This window comes from Salminus brasiliensis, chromosome 7 (genome assembly GCF_030463535.1).
Source record: "Salminus brasiliensis chromosome 7, fSalBra1.hap2, whole genome shotgun sequence".
Classification (NCBI taxonomy): domain Eukaryota; kingdom Metazoa; phylum Chordata; class Actinopteri; order Characiformes; family Bryconidae; genus Salminus; species Salminus brasiliensis.
This window is the reverse complement of record NC_132884.1, coordinates 9,479,408-9,497,882: the sequence shown is the minus strand read 5'-3', so window position 1 is coordinate 9,497,882 and position 18,475 is coordinate 9,479,408. Positions and strand designations below refer to the sequence as shown.

Sequence of the window (18,475 nt, the reverse complement as noted above, 5' to 3'; positions counted from 1 at the left end):
GCAATGGGAACTGAAAATAGAAATGGCATATTGGTATTGATATTGCCCCAATATCAGCAGAAAATACTGGTTTGGATGTCCGAGGGGAAAAAAGAATCTGATCCTGTCGCAAATCCAGCCTGAAATAGCATTAGCTCGCACTGTGTGAAGTCACACCGTTAGCTGCGTGTTCCCTTCTGTAAGGTAGTAAGCAGTAGTGAGTAAAACAGTCTACTTTTAGATGCTAATCTCAGCTGAAGTGCTTTAAAACAAGAAATATTGGATTGTCGTCAGCTGATAGGGTTCATGCAGAATAACGTGCTAAACAGAGTAAAGCAAAAAGGATGCTTCCCTTTAGTTCTGCTGTATGTGCCAGCAATAGCTTATAGTCGTATGGCATCTGTAGCTAGAGCACTGTCGCCTGAATGCAACAGCTCTGAAACCAGTGACCTTTTCTGTAGCCAAACCCAGTAATATCAGTTTAATTAGTGTTCACACAGCCCAAATGAATTAAACTCACCAGTTAAAATACTCCAGAAAAGCCCCCCTCCCCAGAAGCATAAATAAACATGAACAGACCAACACTCCCACTAAAACATATCCAGTACATTAATAAAGCTTAGATAGAAGTGCATAGTAATGTGTGAACTGATACGGAGATGGGGGGCACCACTCTCTCATCATTATGAAAGCCTTTGAGAGAGAGAGGAAAAACTGTTTCACACACAATTAATCCGAAGCTCCACAGTGAGGATGTTATTTTTGGCTCAGCTAACCCCCATGCTGGGGCAAAAGCAGCAGCAAACACACCAGCAGAGGTTGAGGTCAGAGCTTAAGCAAGTCCTAATGCTTTTCACACAGACAATGCATGAGGCAGGCACCCCTTACAGCACTGTGCACCTCAGCACTTAGCTACACACTCAGCCCACATCTGACAAAAAGCATGCCAAACAGATCTGTCCTTTTTAAAACGACACCTCTCCATTGGAAGGAAAGCATTACATTACCATATCAAGTCAAATTGCATTAGCGTTTACTTGACTAAAGGAGCGATTCAACAGAGAATCTGAATCTCTGGGCTTTTCCAGACCTTCTCAGACAGCTGGACTTGAAGTTAGCGAGAAAGCCCACGGCTGGGTAGCAAGGGGGATGATGCAAACTTTGAGAGAGTCTGCTTGGGAGGACAGCTTCCGCAGGATGTTTGCTAAGGGATGATACTAAATTCACAGCCATACAGACCTAATGATCAAAAACATGGGAAGAGTTCCAAAGAAATAATAAATACACCATATGGACAAAAGTGCTGGGACACACCACCTACACCTGAATTCAATGATTTTTATTCAGCCCTATTGCCACATGTGTATAAAATCAAGCACCTAGACTTGCAGTCTGCCTTGTGAAAGAATCGGTTGTACTAAAGAGCTCAGTGATGCCACTGTTGAAAAGGTCAGTTTGTGAAATTTCCCTCCTAAATATTCAATGATCAACTGTCAATGGTACAATAGAAAAGTATTATTAATAAAAGTCACCTTTGCTCTGCTGACTGAGTAACTGCAGAGCTCCAAACCTCCTCTGGCATTAACATCAGCACAAAAACTAGACATTGGAAGCTTCATGGCATAGATTTCCATGGCCGAGCAGCTGCAAACAAGTCTTGCGTCAATGCAAAGCATCGGAAGGAGTGGTGAAAAGCACACCACCACTGGACTCTGGAGCAGTGGAAACGTGCTCTGTGGAGTGACGAATGACTCTTCACTATCTGGCAGCCTGATGGACTCTGCTGGGTTTGGCAAATGCCAGGAGAACATTTCCTGCCTGACTGTGTTGTACCAGCTGTAAAGTCTAAATGGTAATACTATGGGGTTGTTTTTCAGGGTTTGGTCTTCCTAAAATGTCAGCATATCGAGACACTTTGGACAATAGTATGCTTCCAACTTTGTGGAAACAGTTTGGAGTATGCTCTTTTCCGTTCCAGCATGACTTGTGCCCCAGTGCACAAAGCAAGGTCCATAAGGGCAGGTTTGGGTGAGTTTGGGGTGGAAGGCCTTGCTTGGCCAGCAGAGAGTCATTTGCAGCCATTTGCCCTGAACGTTGACGACATTCCCACTCTATCCATCCATTATCTTATGCTTCTTCCTGGTCAGGGTTGCGGTTGGCCCGGAGCCTAACCAGAATAATTTAGGCCCAAGGCAGTAATAACCCCCTGACCAGGGCAGTGCAGAGTACCATACACACCCACACCCCCATTTAGGGGCAATTTAACATAGTCAGTTTATCTACAATGTGTGTTTTCAGGTGGGAGAACACCAGAGCACCCAGAAAATGTGTTTGGAAAGCCACACAAATCCCAACTTCTCCTTCCACTGGAAAACAAAAATGAAGCAAATGTTCACATCAGGGAAAAGACAAAATATGGATGTCCCAATGTGAGAATTCTGGAGCGATGCTGGTGTCAGAGCTTTTATGTACATATCTGTCGATGCTGCTGCATATTTTTAGGAATATACAAACATAAAAATATCTGAGCGACTCTGCCAAGGACCAGATTGTGACGGTTAGGTGAATGGATCAGAGCATGTCCAAAACAGCAAGCAGGTCTTGTGGGGTGTTCCCGGGATGCAGTGGTCGGTACAAGCTACAGTTAATCCGAGGAAGGGCAACCCGCGAACCGGAGACAAGATCATGGGTGCCAAGATCAAAGCTCATTGATGCAAACTACAGAGGCTCCAAAGGGTTCAAAGATCTTTCGCTAATGTCCTGGTGCCAGATACCACAAGGCAGCTTCGGAGGTCTTGTGGTGTTCGTGTTTTGACAGGTCAGAGCTGTTCTGGTGGCACAATGGGAGCCCTACGCCATTTTTGTGCAGCGGTAGATGAACTCTCTTGCCTTCCTCACACACAAACACATACATATTACAGCCCATGTATGATGTACAGTTGCTAATGTAAGGTGTACAGTGTAAAGGGACTCATGTACCCCACACTATTTTTTTTTACAAGTCTTGTGGGCCAAACCTCATCACCAACCTCCTCCAGGGAAGCTCCAAGAAACCTCGACCTGCCACTGTATATTTGGAGGAGTCCCTCTTCATCACACTGAACGTCAGTCAGTCAGTCAGTGAATCAGTCCCTCACGGACGTGCCAAACGAGACACCTGTTTAAAAAGAAAAGGACTGGAGGGAGACGTGCTTTTCTGTGCCCACCGTCTAAACTGGTCGTTCCCACCTAGAAATCCCTCGAACACAATTTATTATGTGTATCGTGGGAGCATCAGCTAAACCTTCAACCATACGAGGCTACGTGGAGCCTCTCCACAGAGGCCATGTACCACAACCCATCACCAAAAGTCAGCTCGTCAAGCCGGCTGTCCCACGGGTAGCTAGAGAGAAGCAAAAACCACAGTCGCCACTTTTATTTCTCTGTGAGAAATCACTGAAAAACTTTCACGTTTTATATACGACCAGCCGGAGAAACCAGCCGGAGAAACCAGCGTGTGAACCCGCCGTCTCGCTACAAGGCTGCTGCTGCCGCCGCCGCCGCTGCTGCTGTTGTTATTGTGGGGAAAATGAGAGCTAGCAACACTGATAACCCCAGTTTGAGTCGGAGAAGAGAAAAGCCGTTTCGGTGTTTACTCTAAAGATAAAAAACTCACTGTTTAAAGATGATGTTTCGGACCAAAAACGAAAATGAAGATCCTTTCCACCATAACATCTGAACGCTGACCCCCTTGCCTAGCTATTGTACTAACGTTAGCTGCCGTGGCGTGGGCACACAAAAGCCTCGCTACGTGCCCAATATCGATGAACCGCATGGCAACAAAAACCACAACGAACAGCTCGTTTCTCTCGTCCTCTCGTCCTGCCAAACTACAGGTTCACTCCGAAAACCGTCGTTTGATCATATTTACGAAAGGAAGTTAGAAGAAATCCCCGTTCTCGCTGGAATCGGCGGTTTTGAGCGAGCCGCGTAAAAGCCCCAACAGCACCTCCCATCAAGCTGCCACACGGAGCTAAGCGACATGAACTTTACAAAGCTAGCTAGCGTTCAGTTCGGATCAGTGGAGCTCACCTTGCAGGTCACTTGGAGCAGACTGGACAGCGAGGTGGTGGTGGTGGGGGAACCGTCCTGGTCGGCTTGGAAATCTTGGTACCAAAGTTTACAATCGAAACCCCGCTTGCACTCGTCCTCGCTTCCCTCACACAGGCCTTGGGAGTCCGCTTGTCTCTGCGCCTGCCTCCGCTATACCTTCTGCTGCTGCTGCCGCTGCTGCCGCCGCTGCTGCTGCTGCTCAGCCCCACTCGCCGAAGGGCTGGGGGGGTGACGTCAGCCGGGCACGACTGCTCTCCACGAACGGCCAGTGTCAGAAGTTAGGAATCCTGGGATGTAGTTTTCATTTTGAGAAGTCATGAGAAGTCCTACACTTTGGCTATAGTATGTAGCTATAGATGTGTATGGAAGGGTGTAGTTGTCACGCCGACGATCCTAAAAATCTAGGGTCCTCGAGATCTCACACTGTCCCTTCATCTAGCACGCCTGATTCGACCCCATTACCTAATTAATTTAAGAAATGTGTCGTTTTGTCAAAATGTCTCATAAAAATGGTTAAACGAAGTAATTGGTGTGAAATGCTCATTTCTACTGAAACTTCAGAACGGTTCACCGTGGTGGTGACAGGAACCAGACGTGTGATGCCTCCCATAAATACCTCCCTTAAACTTATAACATCAAAAAAATTATAAATATGCTATATGATGCCTGTAACATTGCCTAATATAGTTTTACTACTAAACTACTACAAAAAAAAAAACTCCAGATGCATGAAGAGGGCCACCTGCATCATGAAGGACGCCGCTCACCCAGCACACTCACTTTTGTTCTAGATTTTTTATTATTATTATTTCATTTATTCAATTTATTGCTTTTTGGCTGTAACTGGGACCTTGAGATCTCAATTTCATTCCACCACATGTACCACATGTGATGCAAATGACAACAAAGTCTCCTTGAATCCATGGAAAGGTGTTCATGGCGAGAGGTGCACATAGACTGTATGTTATAAGCTATGCTGTATTCATATGCTAGATAATTGCAGAAAAACGTAGTAATAAACATAAAAATGCAGGGTGTTCATGTAGTTTCCGACTAATCACGTCATATTTCCGAGCTCCCAGAGTCGTCAGTACGAAGTTCCGAGGCGGCATAAGAGCACGTCACGTTCACGTGCTTTGTTGTCAAAGCCACATGAAAAAATGGCGGCTAATGTAACGTTAACGGAGTAGTAGCCAATGTGCTAGAAATAGCATTGTTTTATAGCAAAGTTGAACGCAAATAGATGTCCACAATGTGCACAAACAGCTAATAACAGCAGCTAAAAATAAGCTTAATATAAATAAGTTATTTACTAAGTATCTACCATTTAATACTGATTCTGTTAAAAGGTTAAGTCACCTCAACTCAAATTCAACCCAAAACACTCAGATATACCACAGTTTTTGACATTATCAGCCTTACATGCAGAAGAAAGAAAGCGTAGGTCAATTTATGTGTTGGTACTGGTTATTTTGAACAGTAAATAAAATGCCTATATTTGACCTGTTGACATCACAACCCCTGGTTCCTATCACCATCACTGTAAATAAGTGGAGCATTTCCACAATGGACCTTTTCACACCGAACCACTCCGAATGACGGTGTTTATACCCCAACCACTGAATTATGCAGACATTTTAAAACTATGTGGAACTTCTTTAACAAGTTCCTCATGTGCCGAGTTAGAAGTACTTGGTAGGGAAACCACTATACATGTGCAGAGTATGAGGTCTCCGGGACTCCAAGACTGACTTTGGGATCCACTGGGTTAAGTTGGGCTAGCTTAGCGACGGCTAACAAAGTTGGAGATGACCCTTATACACTTTACAAATATACTACGTATGGTAACCCTTGTCAATTTTAAAGTTAACTGGTTTAAACACGCCAGTGTGCACAAGTATTGGTGACATGATGGAGAGATTGGAGACCGTTACTTCACTCAAAAAACAAAGTACAAACTCTTTCAATTCTATGGTTTTACATGTCAGGACATGATAACATGTCTAGTCTTTAAAAGGTCTGAAAGATTAGGTAAATACAACGTTAGAGGTACAACACATGACAAATTACACTGTCATTATTAATTTAACAAGAACTAGGCCCAAATTCAGGAAAAGCAGTGTGTAAAGTACACCTTTACTGCTTCCATAGGAATTAAGAGGGTAAGTAGAAGACTAATCAAGTGCTGCTAATCAAATGCCCTTGATTAAGTGTTCATCAGTAAGTTTTACCCCCTTTATAAAAGCAGAGGTCCCAGCAAATTCACCTCAAGGTCAGACCGTGCAAGTTGCAAAAAATCCCAGAGCTAAATCTCAAGCTTTACAGGCACGTTCATGACGTACAATTTGACAAAGACTGAACAATTATGGCTTGTTTGGAAGGGTTGGCAGAAGAAAGCCTTTTCTTTCTAAAAAAGAACATGGCAGCATGACTTCAGGACAAGACTTCTGGATCAATGTCCTTTGGAAAATGGAGATGTTCGACCATACTGCACAGCACCACATTTAGCAAAAAACAAGCACAGCATATCAGCACAAACACTTCATACTAACTGTCAAGCACGGTGGCGGAGGGGAGATGATTTGGCCTTGTTTTGCAGCCACAGCACCTGGGAACGTTGTAGTCAGTGATTTAACCACGAAGCAAAGTATATACCAAAAGTAACAAAGTATTATAGAGTCAAATGTAAGGCCATCTATCCAACAGCCCAAGCTTGGCTGAAATTGGGTCATGCAACAGGACAATGATCCGAAGCACACGCCAGGAAATCTACAACAGAATCTGTAACAAAAATGCTGTGGTGGGACCTTAAGAGAGCTGAATATAAAAGAAAACCCACAAACCTCAGTGTTGTAAAGATCGCCCTGAACGATGTGACAGTGATAAAGTCATACAGAAAACCATTACTTCAAGTTATCGCACTGTTAAGTTTTTCACATATTGCTCCTGCATTTTGGCCTAGTTTTTGTTTAATCGGGACATGGTGGACTGTTGTGGTGTTCATCTGAGGTTGTATTCATCTAATGTTAAGACCTGCTAAGCACCAGATGTTTTTTATTATGTCCTGATACATACAACCAAGAAATTCAATGAGGGTGTACTTTGTTTTTCTTACTACCTAAGAGTAAGTGTGAGCGTACGTTAATGTGACAGCTACAAACTGGTCATGGTATCTAGGTAACTGATCTCTTTCTAACAGAAGGTAGGACTGGCATGCATACACTCATACTCCACAATTTATTTGGGAATACAAATCTAATTTTTCAAAATTATCACATGGTGCGGATCAGACACATAACTGTGTCACTGAATGGCAGCAGCTAGAAAAACTGAAAGCTTTTACTGCAGAATTGTATTTAATCTGGATTATATTGGATTGGATTGACTCATACTAATATGCTTGATATGCATTGAACATGCAGCTGTATAACATTTGAAAATTAGTTTATATTATCTGTGAAGGCACCCCTAGCAGATAATGCTCTAATGAGTCCTAATGTGCTGCATTTGTATAGAACAGATGTAAGTGATTGAGTATGCTGGCAAAACTGTGAAGGGGGCTGCCCAAAAAGACCTCATTACAATTCTTTAATAACTGACCAAACCAAATGACTTGGCTGACACATTCAAATGAACTGTTCTGTTCATTTCTCTCCCACATTTAAGTGTAATAAATACATTTTATAATATATTACAATTATGTAATTGCAGTGTTTTTTGATCAATATCTGTCCTCAAAGGTGCTGTAATTTACAGAGCCAGGGCTGAGTACTTTTCCAGCACACAGACACAAGAGCTTGTGAACTGTGAGAAAATATTTGCAGAATTTTACAAACAGTTTGGGATGCTATATATATTATAGAAATATTGCTCACTGATGGCTGTCCATTGACAGATGATTTTATATTTCTATAAATATTTCTATTTTTCTTGGATTTTCTTGCTGCACATCTTGTTTAAGGTATATCCCCAAATATCTATGATGCTTACGTAAGTGCCAATCTAAAAAGCTTGAGTTGGTGTCTCCTCAGCTCCATGTTGGATTTTGATATACGTTTTAAATCAGTATCCTGTTGTATTTTCAGCTTCAGTCTTTTAACATATGGTTTGCTGGTAATTTGTGGAATACACTTTTCCCCCCTCCACCTGTGCAATACTGCCAATGCCACTGGCAGCAACATAACCCCAAAGGTGATAGGTCCCCCATTCTTCACAGTTGGCAGGGTGTCCTTTTCATGAACTTCAGATCCTTTTTTTCTTCAATCGTGTTCAAAAAGCTATTTATACTTCATTAGTCCACATTATTGTCCTCTGATTTGCTAACCAAGCTCTGAGACATAAAGTCAAGCGAGTCTTTGCAATACTTAGGGTGCCCAATCTTGGCACTGTGGCACTGGCTTAGATTTGTTTTATTTTTTGAAAGACAGAGTAACTGTAGGATGTGCTGGGACTTTTGGTCCATATTTCCCCTGTAAACATTCCCAAACATGTTTATGCACAGAAACATTTAATCAGAAACTGTCAGGTAAAAAAAAAATAAAATCTGATATTAGCATTTTTACTTAAGTAAAAAAAAAAAATTAAAAAAAAAAGTCTGCCATGTTTTTCACAGCCTCTTTTTCCTTGCAATATTTACTTAGACACTTTACATATTTGGTTAGGAAGCTTTGTTTATTGATGTCTGCACACGGTCACCTTCAGATCCAAGCTCCAAGATCTAGCTGTACTTCCCCTCAAGCAACAGAAAATAGATGCTTTACAGTTAAAAGCACAACAGAACTGTGGATCCAATCTAAAGCCGTAATGCTGTTAATTACTGACCAATTAATGTAACTGAAATGTTAACCTTGTGATGAGTTTCCATTACTTTTAAACTGCAATACATTTGAAGGCCACATAGAAACTGGGCGTTCGTAGTGTTTCTACACATTTTGAAAGCCGCTCTAACTGAAAGTAGTGTTGTCCGTGTGTTCCAGCTTCTTCTAACCTTCCACCATGGCAGTGTGTTTCCTGTAACAAATAGGTGTGGTTTGTTACTCCCCAAACCCGTTTGTAATTTGTATGTTAACGGTGAGCAACAGCAGAGATAAGCTGATTTTCTTACAATTCAGCAGCACCCCCTGCTGGAAGCGCAGCCAAGCCAAGACTACAGCTAAAATTTCTTCAAATTCCCCAGCATTTATTGTAAAATGCAACACATAAAATATATTCAGAGAGTCTGTACCTAAAAATAAATAATTTATAACATTAACTACAACTGACACTCCATGTGCAAAAACGCTGCCATTGCAAATGTCTGGAAAGCAAGAGAACCGAGAGATCCGAAGAAGTGTCATTTCTTCCCATACTGTAGTCCTACGAATACAGATAGTGGAGTTATTTTGTAGCAGTGGAGCTGAGGGCATCGGGTCCAAACGTGTATTACAGTCTTGTACGTTATGGCCAATTTATAGCTGATAATCCATCATCTCTAAGCCACCTCCAGTTTTGTTTCCGATGCAGCTGGTGCTTCAATGACCTCCCCACACATAAACTGCTCCTGAAAAACGTAAAGAAGAATGTTTTAAAGATGTGAATATGACAGGAAACATACCAAACTGTACAGGAATCCACCCATGACTGGATTTGTCCAACTCTGTTCTAAAACCTTTTTGGCACCATATAGAACCAGTTTCAACAGGCAAATAATCATTCATAAAGTCAAATGGTTTATTGACTTGGAAATAGTGCTATACAGAACCCTTGCCTTTACTTAGGAACCCTTGAAGAAACTCATTTTTAATATAATTTTAAGCAAAAAAGGTTCTTTGACTCGTAACAAAAGTGGAACACTTTCTGAAGCGCTATATAATTATTTTTAAATAGCTCAATAAAGAACCATCCATATGAGGCATATCTAAAGAACTGTCCAAAAACACACTGATGCATTTGAATGTTTTTTTTTTTTTGAGGTGTTAAGATTCTGTAGGTTCTGAACCCTCTTTTTAATGGTATAACATTTTAATAAAAAATGGTTCATTAACTTTTGTAAGAAGCAGACAGCAGACTTCTACAAAGCATTTACCAATGAACAATGTAGGAGTAAGCTGTTGTGATACTGATCAATCCGCTCCAGAACAGAGAATTATGAGTGTTGGTGCAGAGCCACGCAGTCGGCAAATGAGAACAGTGGGAGTCTCTCGTATTCAGTTTTATTCCGGTCTGAAGCAGTGTCTAATAGTAACATGACTGATATCACATATCTTTATTCCCAGGCTGCATACTCCGTAGAAGGATCTCATAACTCTCCAATAATGCCTCTTCGATTCCTCTCGCCTACATTCTCCACCCCACGACCAGGAAATCAATGGAAACCAGTCATCTTTAGGGACGGATCAATTCTTTAATTCGGAAGCTTCCAGTGTGCAGCTGTTCTCAAAGTCAGTTCTGGGGAGCACACCACACTGCAATGCACATTTGTAATGGCTTCCCTACTCCAAAAGTCTGACTCAGACTCACAAGGCGCTCGTTAATACAGCCAACGTGTCGAATAAGTTGTGGAACATGAGAGAAAGCACAAATGCACACAGGGTCAGTCCTATGATTCTACGGGTGTGTTTATACTTCAATAGTTTAGTTTACTTGTTGCTACTGTTGCACTGACCACATAGCAGGTGTTGATGTGAAATGAGAATGTACAGATGTGCCCCAGTCTGGAGGTTCTGGGCACGCATATTGGATTTCAATTCAATTTCACTTTGGAGTCACTTGCAACATCACACCCACGGCGATTCAGTGACGTGACAGAAGTATGGAGATCCAAGAAGATCACCACAGGTTGGATACCGACACCTACCGTTGTTACCACAGCAACCCATTCAGAAAGGTCTGTGATGTCCAGACACACAAATCCGAGCTGATCACTAGCAAATAACAGTGCAGAAGGTCATTTCCACAGATCTGATTTAAGAAACAAATTTGCCTGCAGTCTGAACATGAGCTTGTGAGTTTCGAGTGTCCTGTTTTATTTTTCCTATAACAATCTAAAGCAATCTGCCATGAGAGAATACACATTACTCCAATGTCCCACAACGCATAAAGATCATGCAAGGTTAAATCACTGGCAACATGTCCTAACCAAGAAAGCTGATTGCATATTGTCAAATGTATAAAACTATATGTTCTGATTCCAAGCTCATCAAGAGATGGTCAAAAACATCCACATGCCAGAAACTCATCTTTAGCACGGACCAAAGCAGTGAAGTCTGCAGTGAAAAACCCACACTGACCTTCCACATTAAACCATGCAAAACAGAACTCCTTTGGAAGACAGACTCCTGTCTGTCTGCTTGTTTGGTTTGCATGGCTGCGTTGTCAACTGTTCCAATGAAGTCAGATTTGTCATTTTTAATAACGAATAAGGTATTTGCTTGGTTTACACAACATCACTGAAGAGCCCCGGACATATACATTGTATTAAATATCACATCAGAATCAGTCAGGATTCTCTTTAAGCAAGGTGAGGACGTTTAGACAGTCCCCAAGGGGCAAGGGTGCAAGAGAAGGAAACGAGGGAGCCCAAATACGTTGAACCCCCTATCTGGGAAGTTTTTTTAGAGCTTTTTAGCAACTATAAAACACCTACATGTTGTCGATGCCAAAAGCCTGAGTGATCATAATGGCAACAGAGTGATCAACTTGCCTTGTCGTAAATGACTTTAACTATTAGCGAGCAGCTCGGACAGGTGGCCACTTCTTCACCATTCTCCAAATCCTCCTGCAAAAACACACAGCTTTGGATAGCAAGTTGGACAGAAGGGGAGGCTCATAGACAGCTCTAGATAATTATCTACAAGCCTCAGACAGACTGACTGACTGACTGCTAGACGTATTCACTCCCCAAATCTTACGGTTTTCATTAACTTAGCCATAAGCTAACTGGTTATACGAGTGAGCCGTAACGTTAGCTAGCCATAAAGGAGAAAAGTTTTACCCCATCACTTTATTAATAAGGTGTATTAACTACTTTTTAATGATGTAAAGCTACATTTTACTTAGCTAAATAATCAAGGATGTTTTGGTATAGAGTAACACAAAAAAAGAGTAGCTAACCAGCGAGTTTAGCAGGTGCCAACACAGTTAGTGCTAGCTGACGTTAGCAAATGCTACCAAAACAGTCGCATATCTCCAGCGTATAAACACTTGCCTTGGTGATGGCGAATCTGTCTCCGCACGGGCAAGGGAAATAGTACGTCTCCGTTTCTTCGTCGTATTCGAAGTCCTCTATTTCAACTTCGTCGTGAAAAACAGACATGTTTAAACTCGCGCTGTCTCACCGGCTTTATTTCACATGTGGTTTATGACCTGCCGTCGCAGGGACGTGACGTAGCACACCCCCCGCCCAGAAACTAGAGGCTCGCTATTGCCACCAGATGCTGCTGTTTCCTTTGGAGGTCCACACAACTAAAAGAGGGCTGTTTACTGTAAATGCCAGGCACGTTCCATGCTATGAGCTTTCCACCAGACAATGTGTGTACTAAAGACTTAATAAGATACTTCCAATGGCGTAAAGCAAGTCATTCACAGTGGTGGGACAAACTAACATCAGAATTGCTCACAGAGTTGGCCAGACAAGAGTATTAGCAGAATCTAGTTAAAAGTATGTTTAAAAATTAGCCTACCTTACAAGCTAAAGATGAAACCCAAGTCAAAAAAAATAATAATAAATAAATAAATAAAATAAGCACACTGATTTATCAAGATTTGAGGCTCTTGGCTCCTCCTCTGCAATTCACACTTCTAGCTGGCCTGAACCTACACCTGAATCAGCACCTCAATCAACTAGTGAGCACCAAGCTTCAATGTTAAACCTCAGACAAGAGTATTAGCAGAATCTAGTTAGAAGTATGTTTAAAAACCAGCCTACCTTACAAGCTAAAGATGAAACCCAAATAAAAAGCAAGCACACAGAGGTGGGTCAATGTAGTGTTAGGAGTCTTGCCCAAGGACTCTAATTTGTGTAGCGCAGAATAGTCACTCAGAGCGGGAATCGACCCCAGTCTCCCAAGTGGTGTAGAACTGCCAATGTAGGCACAATGAGTCCACAAAAACACCCTTTTAGATTTACCACTTTTTTATTTTAATTTACTTAATAATTGTAAGTTTTCTTTTCATTTATTTTATTACATATAACAACTGAAATGGCATATATATTTATATTAATATATTATATTAATTGAACACTGCTTTGCTTCAGGACTTTAAAAACTAGCCAACTAGCAAGTTTAGCTACTTGGCTTGGGTTTGCTAAAATAGCTAGTAAAAAAAAAAAAAATACAACAAATGTGCAGATCATGGCGTCCCCAGGACTGAGCTACTGAACTGCTGGTTCTTATACACCAATCCGTGGGAAGGGAAAATCTGGTTACAGCAACACCTGTTAAGGGGTGGAAGATGAACAGCGGGTTCTTGATGTGTTGGAAGCAGGACAAACAGGCAAGCGTAAGAATCGGAGCCACTTTGACGAGGGCCAAATGACGATGGTTAGACGTGTTCCTGGTGTGTAGTGGTTAGTACCTGAGAAATGTAGTAACTGTCCCAGGTAGGACGGCTGGTGAACAGGCAACAGGGTCATGGGCACATAAGGCTGACTGATTTCATGCGTTCCATGGAGGCCCCACCCCACAACTTACAGGACTTAACATATTTTCTGCTCTAAAGTTATCATGTAAACCAAGTCATGTGAGAAAGATTGGTGTGAAATGGTGACTTAGTAAAAAATGAGAGAATTGAGAAACTCATCTACTCTGATTTCTGAGTTTGTGGTGATTTTGATGAGGTTGTTATGTCTGCAACACAAATATAGCCATTTATTTTACTATCCAAAGCTACTAGTTATTCTACACATACACTATATTGCCAAAAGTATTTACTCACCCACCAAATCATTGAATTCAGGTGTTCCAATCAATTCCATGGCCACAGGTGTATAAAAACAAGCACCTAGGCATGCAGACTGCTTCTACAAACATTTGTGAAAGAATGGGCTGCTCTCAAAAGCTCAGTGAATTACAGAGTGGTAGCATTATAGGACGCCACCTGTGCAACAAGTCCAATCATGAAATTTCCTCACTACTAAATATTCCACAGTCAACTATCAGTGATATTATGACAAAGTGGAAGTGATTGGGAATGACAGCAACTCAGCCACGAAGTGGTAGGTCATGTAAAATGACAGAACAGGGTCAGCAGAGTCAATCGCTCCTACCTCCAAACTTCATGTGGCCTTCAGATTAGCTCAAGAACAGTGCGCAGAGAACTTCATGGAATGGGTAACTGCATCCAAGCCTTACGTCACCAAGCGCAATGCAAATTGTCTGATGTAAAGGTGTAAAGCATGCCACCATTAGACCACCATTAGAGGGGGGGTTATGGTGTGGGTTTTTTGGAGTTGGGTTCGACCTCTTAGTTCCAATTAAAGAAACTCTATGCTTGAGCATAGCAAGAGATTCAGTTCGGGGATGGTCTCTTCCTGTCCCAACATGACTTCACACCATTTCTCTTGAACAAGTGTTTTTTAAAGCAAACCACTCTGAATGACTTTGTGTACATCCTATGTGTGTGTAGACATGATGTGGACTTCATCTGCAGAGCACTATGAGTTTCACTGTTAAAATGCATGTTTTTGTATACAATACAGTCTTATAGAATAGACGCTCTTCAACACAGTCTTACATTTCAAATTCTGTAAAATGTCAAATTAGGTTTAGAATTCAATCAGATTTTACAATTATCCAACAGAGGATAGTTTGAAGTTAATAGGGTAGCCATCATGAGATCACAGAGTTGACCGTGAATGGCCCACTGTCTTAGAATGCCAACAAAATCTTAGCAAATAAAGTCAGCTGTGTTAGATCTAAAAGCTCAAAGCAGAGAATTTAAGCAAAATGTTCTAAGAACTAGAGAAGACGACTTGTCTGTGCTTTCTAAGAACTAAAAGGTGTAGGAAAGCAGCTAATAGATGTGTTCAGGACATGGGACCTGTTTGCCTGCTGTGATTGATCAATTATAACCTTTTAAAGGCAATTTGGCAAACACATTCCTCAGGAGTCTGCTGAGTAGCGGACTACATGCTCTCCAATGATAAACTTAGCAGTAGTGTTGAACTCAACTCGAGTGTGAGTGGCATGGATGCGACAGATGTGACAGATGCAACTGTGCGACAGTGACGATATTTATCATAATGACACGACATATCGTCACTGTCGCACAAAAGCCTTGTAATCTCCAAAATGGCACCTTTACAGGAGAAGGAAAAAAACTGTCAATGGAAGTCAATATAAAATGGTTTTATTCATATGGGACCGTTTCTATTGGTCCAACCCTATTCTATACTATTTCATTCATCACAACATTTGGACACAATGTAAAAGACAATGGGCAAAAGGTTTGAACCAAGGTGGTTTGAAGTTAATAAGGGCAGCCATCATGAGATCACTGAGTTGACCGTGAATGACCCACCCAATGTCTTGGAAAGTCAACAACACCTTAGTTAGCTGGGTTAGATGTGCTCAAAGCAGAGAATGTTTTAAAAAAATGGAGAAAACAACATTGTCTGTGCTTTCTAAGGACTAGAATACATCTCATTAGTGCTTTCTAAGAACTAGAAGGTGTAGGAAAGCAGTTAGTAGATGTGTTCAGGACATGGGATCTGTTTGCCTGCTGTGATTGATCAATTATAACCTTTAAAAGGGCCCATATCATATTAATGATTTCTCACTTTCGAAAATAAAAACATTTAATTAACCACTGTTGAGGTTTCAAGATGCACTATACCTTTTCTGTATATGGAAACTAGGCTGCAAAAATGGAAATTTAGAATAAATAGTTTTTATATGTTTAATATGTTCCAGGAGTGCAATGGTTTAAAAGAAAGTGCTAAATTAGTCCAGTGATGTGATGAGATTAGACCAGCGCCTCATTAGATTAGGAGAGAAAATTAAGCATCTCACCCATGGGAGCTTCTTCCCCCAAGTAACCCTAAATGGAACACAGACACTGGCACACAAGCAATAGTTGTTGGTCAGTAAATCAGTCAAAATGCTGCTTCTCTACTTTCATCTTCCATACGTTATCCATTCCTTTCTGGTCAGGGTCACAGTGGGTTCAGAGCCCACCCAGAATCACAGAAGCACAAGGCAGCAATACCCCCTGAACACTTATATCCTTCACAGGATACCACTGACAGAAACCTGAGCGAAGATTAAAGCCACAACCCCAGGCATCTGAAGTAGTGTGACACACACTACCTGCAGCACAAAACCCGCGTCCCCCTGCATTGCTACATAAAGGAGAAAATGAAGGAGACCAGGAGACCATTAACAATAGCAATTATTATTCTAAACATGGTGATGGAACAATAGTAATCATAAGGTATTATTATGATTATTATACAATGGGAAAAAGGGTATTTTAACATTGAACAACCACATTGACCATTTGTGACAGGCACAGATGGAATTTGGCTTCTGCATTTATGTGCTCAGAGTGGTGGGCAGCCATTGCTGCGGCGCCCAGGGAGCAAAGAGGGTGAAGGGCCTGGCTCAAGGGCCCAACAGTCACAGCTTACCAAGCCCTGTTATCAAACTCACAACCCTGTCATCAATAGCCCGACACTATAACCACTGAGCCACCACTGCCCTCTTGCTTAAGGGCTCCAGAGCTGTGAATGTTAAGGGAGGAGAAAGCACTGCTCCTTCAAGGAGATCGAACGGCTGACTTTGCAGTCCCAAGCCCACTTGTCTAACCTTTAGGCCACAACTGAAAAAATGTTAAATGTGCATTACTTTTGTATGTTATGAACATGTGATTATTTTTACATTCATGAATATGAATGTATTAATAGTGTATATACCCTGTAGTTAAGAAAGGTTTTGGGAACCACAAACACTCTTAAAACAAGTTAATATCGACAAGTGCTTTGCGTTACAACGCTTTTGGGAAACACACTGTGAAAATCTGGACTATATGTGGACTAGTAGTGGACTATATGTCCTCCAATGATAAACGTAGCAACAGTGTTGAACTCAACTCAACTTGAACTCAATTGTTGCACAAGAACCCTGTAATCTCCAAAATGCACTTTTACAGGAGAAGACACAAAACCCTGTCAACCTTTTCATTTAGGACCGTTTCTATTGGTCCAATCCTATTGTATTCTATTTCATTCATCACAACATTTGGACACAATGAAAAAAGACAATGGCCAGATTCACAAAAAGAGGGGAATAATGGCAGAATAAAAATGATCCTAAACACACCTTGAAATCTACAATGGACTTTCTCAAGAGGCACAAGCTGAAGGTTTTGCCATGGCTCTCACAGTCCCTTTGACCTAAATAGCATCTAAAATCTGTGGATATAACAGATATAAAACAAGCTGTGCAGCAAAATAGCCCAAGAATAAAATATCCAGAGAAAAAAATCTACCTTGCTTGGACTCTTAGTTTAACATTAAATAAATGTTTAATCTTTAACTTTACGCCTTTTAGAAATCAGTCATTTACCTGCTTAGCTATTCACAGTAATTTTAACAAAGGGCTACTGTAGGTAGTGACATTATGCTTCCAGTAATAGCAATGTATTTTAACCATGTCAATCCCCATGTGTCTAATCAAGATTTTGGATTTTGAAGTTTTCAAAGCCTTCTGTCCAACTCTAGTATCCCTATACTGGCTTTAGTGTCACTACTACGCAGCCATCGGCCTCGCCCAACATCGCTACTTTAGCGTTAGCTTTGCTACCATGCTGTTAGAATTGCTACCGTGCTGTTAGCATTGCTCAGCTTCACTAATGTGCTTTAAGCATCGTTACTGCAGTGTTAACCTTGCTACCGTGCTGGCCGCCGGCCTCACCCAGCACCCGGCAGATATCGCTGTGTTTTCATTGCTTCTGCTGAGTTAGTCACAAGCAACGTTCATGAGGTCCTAGGCCCTTCACATCTAAAAACTAGTAAATATGTGGTCTCTAGGACAAGGCTTAAGGTCTTTACCAGGTATGGCCACATGAAATGACACATAAAACATTTTAAATGACCTTTTATGATGCTTTTATTATTTTTTATGCCTTAACGTCTGTGTTTATGTACAGCACTAAGGTTAGGAATTGCCACTGTGTGAAAGGTGCTATATAGGTGCTTGCCTTGCCTTGTTTACAGTATCAGTATTAGTATTAGATCATGTTCTTCTCAGAGACCTAATTGAGAAACTGGCGTAAAAACAATACAAAATCAACAGCAACTTCACGCACATGTCCTTTCATCAATTAACAAAGCCTGTTGATTTTTAACAGAATAAAGGCTCTGAAAGTAAAACAGCGCAATTTGATTATGCCTCTTTGAGGCCTTTAATGACAGACAATGTCACGA

At 41.4% G+C, this 18,475-nt stretch overlaps 2 protein-coding genes across 3 annotated transcripts in view; both read right to left on the bottom strand.

Annotated features, from left to right (window-relative positions):
* Positions 1 to 4,262, bottom strand: part of nck2b (NCK adaptor protein 2b) — a 61,970-nt gene extending 57,708 nt beyond the window's left edge. The window contains exon 1 of one of the 2 annotated variants that reach the window (XM_072682910.1): positions 4,051 to 4,262. The gene's annotated coding sequence lies outside the window, so the exon portion shown is untranslated. Of the gene's footprint in view, positions 1 to 3,634; positions 3,726 to 4,050 lie in introns of those variants that run through there. The other variant, XM_072682912.1, reaches the window with a different exon arrangement.
* A 4,211-nt stretch (positions 4,263 to 8,473) lies between these two features.
* Positions 8,474 to 12,413, bottom strand: dph3 (diphthamide biosynthesis 3). The gene is made up of 3 exons (XM_072683768.1): positions 12,257 to 12,413; positions 11,753 to 11,827; positions 8,474 to 9,610 (listed from the first exon to the last, which is right to left on the bottom strand). Exons 1-3 carry the CDS (start codon positions 12,362 to 12,364, stop codon positions 9,542 to 9,544), a joined length of 252 nt encoding a protein of 83 aa, XP_072539869.1. The 5' UTR covers positions 12,365 to 12,413; the 3' UTR covers positions 8,474 to 9,541.
* Between the last annotated feature and the right edge of the window lie 6,062 nt (positions 12,414 to 18,475).

Excerpts from the sequence above, each read along its gene's own strand:
- dph3 (XM_072683768.1), bottom strand. The coding sequence starts at position 12,364 with ATGTCTGTTTTTCACGACGAAGTTGAAATAGAGGACTTCGAATACGAC. Across the intron at positions 11,828-12,256 it reads ACAGATTCGCCATCACCAAG|GAGGATTTGGAGAATGGTGA; the intron begins GCAAGTGTTTAT and ends GTGTTTTTGCAG. Across the intron at positions 9,611-11,752 it reads TTAAAGTCATTTACGACAAG|GAGCAGTTTATGTGTGGGGA; the intron begins GCAAGTTGATCA and ends TACGTTTTTCAG.